General features: G+C 42.0%; 1 protein-coding gene across 1 annotated transcript; it reads left to right on the top strand.

Moving 5' to 3' along the window:
• Nucleotides 1-657: 657 nt before the first annotated feature.
• LOC119174573 (UDP-xylose and UDP-N-acetylglucosamine transporter) lies at nucleotides 658-11,551 on the top strand. The gene is made up of 11 exons (XM_037425549.2): nucleotides 658-852; nucleotides 1,289-1,376; nucleotides 1,858-1,971; nucleotides 2,541-2,643; nucleotides 3,293-3,342; nucleotides 4,380-4,464; nucleotides 4,725-4,782; nucleotides 5,517-5,626; nucleotides 6,938-7,013; nucleotides 9,064-9,136; nucleotides 11,097-11,551. The coding sequence occupies exons 2-11, from the start codon at nucleotides 1,294-1,296 to the stop codon at nucleotides 11,332-11,334; spliced, it is 990 nt and encodes a 329-aa protein (XP_037281446.1). The 5' UTR covers nucleotides 658-852; nucleotides 1,289-1,293; the 3' UTR covers nucleotides 11,335-11,551.
• Nucleotides 11,552-12,739: the final 1,188 nt, after the last annotated feature.

Raw genomic sequence — 12,739 nt, forward strand, 5'->3', positions numbered from 1 at the left:
CATTCCGAGGACCCTGATAGTATTCACGCGCAGAATTGAGGAACCGTTAGCAGTAAATAGCCTAATGTGGATCTCTAATGTTCACTAATATGAAACCGACAAAGGCAGCAAAGAAGAAAAGAAAAGTGAAAAAATAGAGAGAGACAAGGAAGCCCGCGCCCTGAGTCGGCCCTTGCATCAATCTTTTTTTTTTTTTAATTTTGCTGTACTTGATGTCATATTTGCCAATACATAAACGGTCGTTATGAAGGCAGGAAGTATATGTCACATTTCCATTATTTGTGAGCATTTTTGTACACATTTTATGACACCCCCTGTCAGTTCAAAATAAGCTGGAAGACGCTTGAGCTTCGCCTTCAAGACTCGAACGCGATAGCGTAATCAAGCCCCATTCGCATCGTTTATTTTAGGTACATAAATTTTAGAACGAATTGGTTATGTGGGAATGCTTAACTTGTGTGAGTGGATCCTAAATTTACCAAATATCTCTATTGTAGGCCGCAGCATTAGTACAAAAATGGCTACGTCAAAGTTGGCCGAGTGAAAACAGCTGCCTACCAACATTGTGTACAAAATTCTTGCGTTTGTTTGTTGTGGAGTTGTAGAACGCGTGGGCCGCTGGTTTCCATTCATTTAAGGTGCGATTAAGTGTCTGCAGTTCGCGGGGCGCAGTCAGTCGACACAGATGCGGCGATGATTACACGTATATATAACGAACAATGGAGCCCGAGGCGCTAGAACGGACAGTTTAATGAGTGCATTGAGCTCGCGCAGGAAGTGATGTCTGCAAGTTTCGGGGAGAGCCACGCATCTGCAGTTAACGGTTCTTAGCGGTTACCATCTGTTTTAACGGTATGTGCTTTTCGCAGCAATTTACCACGGCATGATTTTGCCTTCTCGTAGTTTTTGAGTCGCTCGTATTTTATATTTCTTGCATATTTCTCGCTCCTTATTCACGCGCTCGCTAATCTATGCAAAGGTTGACGTGGCTAACGTGGCGAAGTGTGTCCAGCTAGGCATTGTACTTTACTTCCAATAAAATAAAACTACCACAATGTTATTTTTCTACCCTTAGCTGCCACGCCGCCTACGTGCCACCACGTGCCACAAAATTAGCTTTTCAGCCAGAGAGTTTAATGAGGAAAAGCGGAGAGATTACGGCACGCTTGTCCTGTTTTCCTTAGCGAAAATTGGACGATCGTTCGAAAGGGAACTGAAGGAACCAGATGATTTGTCGCTCGAACGCTCCAAAAGCCTCCCCTTACACCTCTTGTTGCTTCGGTTTCAGTTGCCATGGCAATTCACATTATATTAGCGACAGCTTTCGTCTTCTTGGGATGTTGCACAAACGTCTTCTTCCTCGAACTGTTGGTCAAGTGAGTGCGTCGCCTTCGTTTATTCCTCCTGTCTTAAATATATTTTTTGAACTGCGGTTGACTGTAGCGTTATAGCGCTGATCTTTGCTGGTCTTTCAGTTTATCAAGGAAAGCTTCCCAAGCGGTGTTTTGGCGTGGAAATAAGAGTCTATGTTTAGCGCTGGTAATGCATTCACCGCCTAATTGAAGTTGGCGAGCCAGTGAACGACAGAGCACTGATGTGTGTGTAGGTGTGTACGTGTGTGTGTGGCAGGAAGAGGTGTTGTGTCTGTGATTGAGAGTGTGCCTGAGCACATTAAAAGGAATGAAGAACGCGCACATGTAAGACTAGATAAGTGTTTCGACACCTGTATGCCAATAAGCTAAACTAAAATTCGCCCGACTCTATTCCTTGAACAAATTACAAGCCACAGCCCTCTAAGATACGAGCTGCAGAGAAAACAGGGTTTGTTTCACATCATCCTTGCTTCATCTTTTACAGAGAGCATCCAGGATGCACCAATCTGATCACCTTTTCACAATTTCTCTTCATCGCCTTAGAAGGATTCATATTTACGACGAAATTCGGCAAGAGACGCCCGGTCATTCCACTCAAGTTAGTTCGTGATTTCACTTTTTTTTACTTCTCTTCCATATTTCGACTACACAAGGACAGTATAATGCTGATAGGAGAAAATTTTGTTTAGTAATTTTGGGCACCATTTAACTAGGGCTTTTAATGAGAACATTTTTGTACTTAATGGCCGCGCTAGAAGACTTGCAAAGCAGGAGTGCTGTAGGACAGTTTTGCAGACACTCTTATTTTTGCTTTCAATGGATGCGGTCACCTAACACGCCACAAAACAAAACTTGAAACGCTGGAAACAAAAATTCGTCTTGGTATGGCTTGTTCTGGCTGCCTACCATGCAAACCAGCACCGCTGCCGAATAAGTTCACAATAAATAGTGTTTCTTTTTTTTTATAATCCTCAACTTGCTGCTGTTATGATTACTTGCTTACTCACCACACGAATACACACCTGTGTGGCACTTACCATACCACAAAGATGTACTATAAGCCATCATGTAGGGACTATAATTATAGTCTGACATGGAAATGTGCATCAACATTTCTTCTAGGGTAGATATTTTACATACAATGTGTTGCAATCATTCGTTTTGCAGACATTATGTCACGTTGGTCGTCATGTGTTTCTTGGTCAGCGTTTCTAACAATCATGCCCTTTCGTACGACATATCGATGCCCCTGCACATGATCTTCAAATCTGTGAGTCTTTTCAAGTTGATTGTACAACCTTGCACTTAGCCCTTACTTGTTATTATTATTTAGAATAGCTCCCTTATTATAAAGCAGATGAAACTGTAACAATGAGTCCAACCCATTCTCATGTCAGGATTCCAGGAAATTTCTTCAATGACTCCCATCTTGAATCAATCTCCTGAAGTTAGCGTTATGTTTGTAGGCAGCTCCATAAAGATGACAGGGCTATTCGTCAGTATAGAACATTGTGTGAATTTGTCAGTATTGATCTAACGAACATCGCACCAAGTGGAAATTATGAAAATAATGAAGGAGCTGTGTCACTTATCCTGTTTTTGTCTCTAGCCTTTGATGAGTGCAATTTGGCAAATCAGTTGTGTTCTGTGGAAGCTCGCAAGATAGAAGGAGAGTTGATGAAAAGGGAATGCTGTCATTTACCCTTTTTTAGCACAAACCTTCAAAGGAATTCATTTCAAATTTTTCTGCTTTCATAACAACGGCATTGTCTTCATTGAATATCAGTACAGCGATTCGATTTGCCTACCAATTTTCTTTTATTCATTTGAAATCTTCTGCTTTTACAACAGCAGTATTACCTTCATTGAATCTCATACAGCAATTGGATCTTTTTGCCAATTTTTCTTATTTCTTGCAGGGATCACTTATCGCAAACATGGTCTTAGCCATCATTTTACAGAAGAAGAGGTTAGTATGTAAATGTGTTTATTGCATTTTTACTATTTTTTCAGCTTATGATATGGCACATGTTGTGTGTGCTAGCCTGGTGGGTGCTGTCAAAACAGAAATTTTTCCCATTTCATCAGAATCAATAAACTTTGAGCTTCGAGTTGTGTGTTTCTAGAAATACTGTATCTGGTGTCCGTAAATGTTCAATTACCTTCGCCATTAGCCTTCTAGTAGCATCTTCAAGACAATTTGCATGTCTGTATGAGCAACGTTGTATGGAGATGCAGGCTACAAATTAAACGTACATGATAAACAAAATACATCTGTGCGGTACACAGCATTTCAGTCTGTACATTTTTTGGCTTGTTAAGTTGTCGCTTGCATGCCTATGCGCATAATGGTACTGTGTGACTGCTCTCCACTTTATGCACAGGGAGTGCAGCTTACCGTGAGGATTGTGAAAACGTAACTGCATCATGAATTTACCGTACATGATCGAAATGGTCATTACTTGTATAGCTAATGTAAGCAGAACTGGAACATGTGCTGTCTTGTTCCCGCACCTTCTTTACTATTTTCCACCTCAAACAACATTCTCTGTGCGTGATGGAAGGATGTGGGGCTCACTCCCTGACACAGGTCATGACATTAAAGGGTCCCTAGGAAGGGCGTGACAATGATTGGTTGGTGCAAGTGTGACCTCATGGGATGGAGGGGTAGAGCACGATGACAATTCATTGTTGCAAGCTGTGATGTCATCAGGTCATAGTAGCCGAATGGATGTGGCACCATAGTAGTGAGACACTCTCATTCTGACTGAACTGAAAGCACCGAAGTGGTTACAGAAGCCATGATTTCACAAATCGTTTTGGGTAGTGAAAATATATATTTGGTTTGAAAATTTTCCATGAGTTGCTGTGGCATTCATTTTCTTTAGCAACTGTCTTGACACAGCATATGCACAATTTACCAAAGGAAAAAAAAAGAAGTGTGTTTCTGTAACATATGCTGTTAGAGAGGTTCATATATAGTGAAAATATTTTCTTTGACCGCAGGTACCCACTCTTCAAGCACCTTGCAGTGTATATGATAACACTTGGCATTGTTATATGCACCATAGCTTCAGTGGGTGGCGGCAAGGTGAGCACTACTGAACTTTTGTGCTGTTTACAGCCATAGCATTTTACCAGAAGTGGAAAGCAGCGCAATTAAGGCCACTTTGAGATGTCCATGTTTTGTGCGTGAGCAGAAAGCTCTAGCCGATGCATTATTTTAGGTGTGGAAGTACCGATCAGACATTCTGCAGGCTGTTGTGACAATGCGTACAGGACGTTTCGCAATTCTACTGTTTCAGTGTACTCGGCTTTGTGACATTTTTTTTTTTTTCTCATCTCGGACAGGCGAAAGAAGCGGGGACCGCCAAGATAGAGGAAGGCAGCGTTTACACCAAATGTGTCGGTAAGAGACGTGCTTGTCGTGCACTATGTAAATGCAAATGCTTTAAAGTCAGAGAGGTAGCTGAGGTGCTAACCACACCGCAATACTTGTGTCATGTTTCTAGCGTTCTTTCTGTTGTCTCGCTATACTACACTGTTCCTGAATTTCATGTAATAGTGATCAACATTTGCCACCCTCTATTCTATCAACTAACATGTGAAGACGCTAGAGAAGCTTATTTTGATTTCATGTGCCATCTAGCAGCATGCTTGATAACTTGTTTACTTGTGCTCATTTACTCATACCAACTAATAATTTTGCAAATTTGAGAAACAGGTACGTGCGACTATATTAGCCAAACTGCGGATTGATTTGTGCTTGAACTTTGCAATAGGTGTGGTTTAGAACCATGCAGATGACCATTACTTGCATGTTTCATTGACAACCAAGCAAAAAGCCGTCTCATTTGTAGCAGTTTCACTTGTTAAGATATTGATTTCGCTGCAACGTACAGACAGCATAATCTGTCGGGCCAAATGGAAAATAGCTGCTACTGTTAACAGTAAACTTGAGACACTACATAATGATTTATTGACAAATGTCGTCTGCTGAAGCCTATCTGGAGTGCTGTTTGTACTGCTGTACCACTACATTTATGGTGTCCTTGAAAAATGAGATGTATTTTTTATGTTGTGCTTCTGTCACGCTTGTTGCTTGACCGGATTAAGGACATTTACCCTGGTTGCCTTTTGCAGGCATAGGACTTCTTTTGTTTGCGCTGTTGCTGTCGGCTCGCATGGGTATTTATCAAGAGACTCTGTACGCCCGCCATGGCAAACACCCTCGTGAATCTCTCTTCTATGTAGTAAGTTGAAACACATACTCTACCATTGTCTAGAAGTGATTACTATAAAGAGAAACACTATGTTGAGTAAATAGAACTTATATTGCGACAAAATGACCACTCTTACCATGTATTCTCACCTTCCAAGTAAAACGAAAAATTGGAGATGACCCCGATCCCTGACTGAGGTGTCAGGTAGGAGTGCTTTGCACCTTGGCGTTTGTGTCTCCTTGTGTATTCCTTGGTTTAATTTTGTGTTTCGTCTCTCTCACGAAGTGGATCTTGGAAGTCATGTGCAAAAAAACTCTTGGTTAGAATCTGCTCTCCCAGGTATCTCACAGATCTCAGTTTCCCACAAAAAAAGGTGCTTGCTCATTCGACAAACTCATTCAGTTATTTTCATTAATCATCCTGACAGTTCATCAGCCTTTGTCAAACTTGTGACGCTCTGATATCATGTATCCAATATAACTCCGAGCTTGTACCAAAGCTGCTGACTTAATACCAGTTTTCAAAAAACGTAGTCTGAATATTCAGATAACCTGAAGTAATCGCTAAATTTGAAGTGCTTGGGAGAGAAAAATCACTCGTCTCTTGCACCCGTAAAAAACAGCTGGTTGGTCACCCTTGGGAGCTTACAAGCACCATCAAAACAGATCTCATGAGGACAGTCAAAAAGGGGTGCTCGCAGTATAACAGTAGGAGCAGCTGAGCACAGTTTTCAAATTTTTGGTCGCACGACCTGACCCACTCCTGTTGTCATCGCTCCTTAACGATAGCACATGTTGCTGACGTTTGCTTGAATAACATCGTTCTTGCCTAAAGAACTGGCGTTAGCCGCGCTGGCCAATGTTTTCACCAACTTTCCAAGCCTTCCCTCTCATTGCTGCAAAATTTAACAAGCAGTTCGGTCAGCACTATGTTTCTCCTGCTCGTACGCAGAGGATTTCTTAAGTTTATCCTCCGAGATTCAGAGGACCACTCCGAAGATACGAAAATGCCGAAAGTTTGCCCGCGTGAATGAGGTGCAGTACTCACAAAGTGAAACACATAATTTTTTTAGTGTAACTATTGCTGATGATAACCACATTGTTACCCTGCAAATCTGGCTGCTATGGGTTCATATTGGTTCTGACGTAAGTGTTCAATTCAAACTTATGCCGACATGTCACGAACTGCAGACGGTGTAGACAGAAGTGTGTGCATCATTCAGCCCTAAATTTTTGAGTTTCTATCCGTGAGTACTCTACGATACTAGCGTACGGAAAAATTTATCGTGCTCCTACGGCTGTTCTTTCGTTTTCCTGTCTGTATAAACATTTTTCTTTGCAGCACGCTCTGCCCCTGCCGGGGTTTCTCCTTCTCGTGCCCAACATTTATTCGCATGCCGTGCTCTTCAACCAGTCCGGTAAGAAGTGTCAATTGTGGCATAATTGTACAATGAAAATAACCTGTGTGGTGAATAGCAACTGTTTAGTAGGAATTCTGAGATGGCTTGTGCATCAAAAGTTTGCTGCACCAGCTCGCTTTTTTTCTTTTTTTTCTTTTTTCTGGATCACAAAAACTCAAGAGGAAAAGTTACCCAGTTGGTTTTTAAATAAAAATGTCATGGCCATGCTTGGCATGTATAAAAACACAGTGAACCTACATAAAACTTTTCATAAAACACCTTTTAGAGCTTAGAACTACAGAAAGTTCAGCTACCTTTTTGGTTGGTAAGGATTCGTCATAAAATGTGACGCTTGCAGACACCATAGAAGATAACAAGGGAGTGTTGATGTAAATTTATTTCTCTTCTGTTGTGTCAACGTTTGCTTGTCTTTTCTTTTAGTTTCAAACTTGCTTATGATGTTTCATAATGCCAACAAGCTTGACGTTCACGATTTGCGTGTAGTTCAAAGCAAACCTGATTTTGGAAGGATATGCATACAGCTAACGATAGCTTGTTTGGAGTCTAGTTTTTAGCGGGACCCTGCAACAGTTATTGAGCATGGTTGTTGATCGCTGCTGATCGGTAGTCGAGGCTCCTGAGAACACACGGACTAAACGTTGTAATGCAGCACGTGGCCTGGAATTTAAAATTAATCGTTGAAGACAGCTAGAAATTGCCCCCTCTTCTCTCGAAAGGTCATTGCATAGACTAAGATCCACAGCAACTGGTTGACTAGAGCGTGGCCAGCTCCATAGTTGCCGCAGCAGTCGTGGGATTCAGCCACGTTTCCGTGTACATGCTCGCAATCACGCTGAAAGTAACCAGCGCCGTTAGAAGCAAACTAGAAAAGGTCACGACAGTCTCAAGGTCATGGTGTGCGCTAATAAAAGATCATAGATTTTCGTTCCCTTTTCAGCCCCCCTCTGTGTAGTTTTCAGCGCTCTCTCTGGAACATGAGGAGAGAGAAAGCACTTGAAGTGTGCAGAAAGTCCCTGTAGCTCTGTTTGTACGTGACAGATTTGAGAAGCATCTGCCATAGTTGATTTGTGAGGCAACAGACTCTTTTAATGAAGATATTTGACAATTGCTTGGAAAAGTGCTGCAGCAGTAGTGTACGTAGGGAAGGTTCAGGGTCAGAAATGACAGATCATCATAGCATTGCATGCTTAGCACAAGGCATCGCATTATCAAGGAAACAGGTTTTACCTGAACCTCAAGTACAAAAAAAGTTCCCGCCTTTCTCTCGAAAACGCAGCCACTTGTGCATGCACAAAGATTGCTCAAGACGTATGACATTCCTTTTGTGTGATACAAGAATATTGACACCGACCTAATAGTCTCTTAAATGCGGTCCCTTGAATTTCGCAATGACGTACTTAACTAATCATCTTTTAACTGCTGTTCCTCATGTTTTGCACTTACATACTTTACAAATCTTCGTCATAATATGTATGCCCCATATACTAAGTGTTCGCCAAGTCTGACAAAATAATGATAAACTTTTAGGAGAAAGAGCCTGTCTTTTTTAACAAACCTAGCACCTTTACTGTAATTTTAAGACACTCTAAATGCCCGACAACTACATTAAAAGTTTTAACACTGTACAATTTTATCACATTGCGGCTCCTACATTTGATCTGTTTGAATTCCTAACCCCACAAAGCTCAACAGTTCTTTTGCTGCCTCACAAAACTGAATGCGAGATAATGAAAAAAAATATCCTTGTAGTCTTTCGGCTATGCTGTGGCAAGTTCTTAACCACGAATGGGTGAATGTACCAATGGCTCATTGTTAGAACTGCTGCTTTATTTTTCATGCGAACGACATTTCATCGCAGTTTTGTCACTTACATACTCGCCATGACCAGAAGCGCTCTTTTTCCTAGATGTGCAGTGGTGGCAGTACAAGATTCATCACAATCTGTTCATCGCATATCATGCAAACATGAACAGATCGAAATGTGACCTCATTCAAAGGCTGTTTAATTGGTGCAGTCTGTGTTTCAAATGTAATAATTTTTTCCCAGCACCGCTGCCTTTCCCCATGTTGGAAAGCATACCAAGGTCCTGGATATATCTCCTTCTCAACGTCATCACTCAGTATCCTTTTCAGTCATTTCCAGTGTACGTGTGATGTTGTACATTGAACGGAAACTAGATTTCAAGCAATCGAGAGCAAACCTGGCCTCCCTAGTAATAATAATCAAGTTGTTAGTGGCATAGGCGTGTGCACGGAGGAGGCAGAGGTGCAGCTGCACATCCTAGTTACCGAAGAAGAGGGGTGTGTGCGCGAAACCTGCTCCATATTTTGACATAGAAGGGAAGGGGTACTGCGAAGAACCTTTGCCCCCCAGCTCCCTTTTTGCTGCACATACCTACAGCCAGCGGAAACCACCTCAGTTTTGTAGGAACATGAAAGAAAGGCCAAACTTGATGAGAGGGTTTGCCGGACAGTAAAGGGCAGGCATGGGGCAGTTTTAATGGCACTGACGATATGTGAACCTCCCAAGTGCAATTTTTCTTCAAACTACCAAGCATTTCCTGCGCATGAAATGAGCACTGTGAGGTTTCTACAGTGGTATTTGAATGATACAGTTTGACTTAACATTTGCCTTTAGTGTCGTGACAGACGAGATAGAGTTAGGATTGCGCGTAGGACCTGCGCGCGGAGGAATGGTGGAGGAACAAGATGGCGCGAGTGTTGAATGGGCGTGAGTCTCGGAGGCTGTGTGTGGTTTAACGGTGGAGGAACAAGATGGCGCGAGTGTACGAACAAAAGAGGGTGCGCGTGCCCACGTGGGGATATGGGAGGAAAGAGACAAGGGTACGAGGAAGAAGTTGCACGTGTTGAATATGTGGCATGGAGAATAAAAGATGTGCAGTGTGCGTAGTGAACATGGGGTCATGAAGTTTTAGTTTTTTCCAGAGAAGTCTCGGGTTTTGTTTGCACTTCAGCCTTAACCAGACCCCTTTCGAACACTAAGATGGCTCTGTTGTAGTCTGCATCATCAAATTTATTGATGCACACCCATTGCAAAAACAGCTTGCAACATACCTATCAAGCAAGGAATTTCGCAGGAATCACACGTGGACAAGGGGATTCTAGTACTTAGACATCAGTGAATTCTTTGCCGGGACTGGATGCCAGAAACGTTAACTCAAAAAAATGTACAAGTGAGGAATGTGTAAGCGGGATTATACGGCAATAGGAAATTGAAATGCAGCATCACCATTTTTTTTTAATATAACCTACGAGCATTGGCTTGTGACAACCACATCATGTCGCTGCAAATGTAACTGTTAAAAGTATGTAACTGTAAATGTAACTGTTAAAAGTCTGATGTAAGTGTTCCAATTCAAAATTGCGCTGATACGACACAAATGTAGACGTTTCAAATGAAATAGTGTGCATTACTGAGCTCTATATTTTCGCATTTCAGTCTATGAGTGCTGTACCTTGCTTTGCTGCCACGTCAAAACGAAACATTGCAAAAGCTGTCGTAACCTGTACATGCGCAACCAGTTTGTATAACCTGTGCATACACCTCTTTGTTGTGAAAAAAAAAAAGTCTATTTGTTGCAGTGCGAAACACTACATTCCGTAAATTGGAACATCAAAAGGCCTCCCCTTGAAGTTTCAACGGTTGCCCCCCCCCCCCCTTTTTTTTTTCCTTTCTATACAGTGTTTCATGCATAGCATGCAATGGAAGCTACATAAGAACCTCAGTAGACAAAATGTACCATGATACTTACTTCTTGTTTATATTTTGTAGACATCCACTAACGCCATTAGTGGTGTCTCATCTCTTGTGTTCATGATTGCACATCTAGTATTTCAACATTTTGTTTGTTTTGTTCCCTTTCAAAACACAACCATGCTCTCTTGCTCAACCTGGAGCAGATGCATTTGCTGGTAGAAGCACCGAATTACTTGTCACGAACGCCGCTACTATACAAGAAGTCTTGCTAGCATTGCGCTTTGTGCATGAAATGTATTATGGAAGCTCAGTGTTCCATCAAAAAGCAAGCACATCTGACCTTGACAAACTCTCGTCTTCAGATATGTGTGCATCCGGTCAGTGTACGTGTTGACGACAGAATGCTCGTCGCTGACTGTGACGCTGGTGATCACACTGCGCAAGTTCGTCTCACTGCTTTTGTCCATCTACTATTTCCAAAACCCGTTCACAATTACCCACTGGTTCGGCACTGCACTCGTGTTCACAGGAACACTGCTGTTCACCGGAGTGTTGTCACCGGCGCCGGCAGTTACAGAGCCGCGTTTGAAAACGCAGTAGGGCACCGTTGTGCCTTCAGTGTTCATCCCGCTGTGCTGGGTGTGGCTTTGCCGTTTCCTGCGATGGCGATATCCAAGCTCGTACTCTTGTCTCAGTGACAAGACATGATTATAGTGCCTTCCATCGCTCACTCGTCGCTTATACCCGTATAATGATTATAATGATGTTATAATGATTATATAACTTTGTTTTAGCCCATTTGGGAACAATAGTAGAATGTTTATTGTAAAAAAGAATGTCTTCACTAATCCTAGTTTAATCTTTGGACTAATGTGGCAGTACACTGAAGTCGATCACCAAAGAATAGATCAGCCCTTTCAGTTGGCTAAATATTTTCGTTGCACTAGGTACTTGTAGTTCACGAAACGAGGTGCGTTATGCATTATATTGCGTGCAGCAGGCCAAGGCTCAAGCTGTTAAAAGTAAAACCTTGATGCCTTATTGGTGAACAAGAAAGAGATACTTTTTCTAAAGAAGTTGCTTGCTGCTCTGCACTAGTGCTTCACATGAAAGTTGTTTTTAGTGAACTGTTTTTCATAGAAACATGACGGTATTATTCTTCCAGAATAATACCTTCCCTTTTGCTGAATGGAATTGAATGGGTGAAAATTGAGTGCATTCTCTGCAGATGGGTCAAAGCAAGCTCTGTACTCGGATTGTTGCATTGATGAGAGAGCTTGGTGTTTTACAACTTTTCTGATTTGACTACATGCTTCTTTACTAACAAATCTTGCAAGAAAGTTATTTTAGGGGTTCGTTTTGCTAGCGTTTTGAAGCTGCACTTGAAACTGCGCATTCTGCGTGCTATCTGCAACAATGTTAGATAGCTATGGTTTGCTGAATGAAGGGAACAGTGACATTATAAACAATTTCGCACTGGATTTCTTATAGCATTGGTCACTTCCCAGACAGTGGACACAGCCATTCTTTGTAAAAAGTACTCCGAGGTACCAGCTTTACATAATGTGCTATGCATGTATATGTACAGGACAGCTAGTAGTCTACCCGGAAGACCGAAACGTGCACTGTGACCTCTCAGCCACAGTTAGTTCACTTTACAAACAGAGGAATCTTTTCAATCTGTGATGCTGTACAACTTCTCGAATCGCTCAAGCTGACCATGTCAAATCCGGCGTATGATTGAAGGTGCTGGGCGCAAGTTCAGTGGCATACCATGACATCAAAAATGAAAAAGTTATGGTTGACGCTAAAGGCTTAGGTGGAATGGAATAAAGCCACATATGCAGTATTACAAATGTGGGCATCATTCAAACGCACGTCTTCATCGATATCGCAGGACTGTCGCTTTTGAGGAGTGCAAAGCCACACCCAGTGATGGTTCTTAGAGGGAGGCATCATGTGCTTAAAATCATGTACATTGAAATAAAAGCTCCTTTTACAAGCT

Source organism: Rhipicephalus microplus, chromosome 5 (genome assembly GCF_043290135.1).
Source record: "Rhipicephalus microplus isolate Deutch F79 chromosome 5, USDA_Rmic, whole genome shotgun sequence".
Lineage (NCBI taxonomy): Eukaryota > Metazoa > Arthropoda > Arachnida > Ixodida > Ixodidae > Rhipicephalus > Rhipicephalus microplus.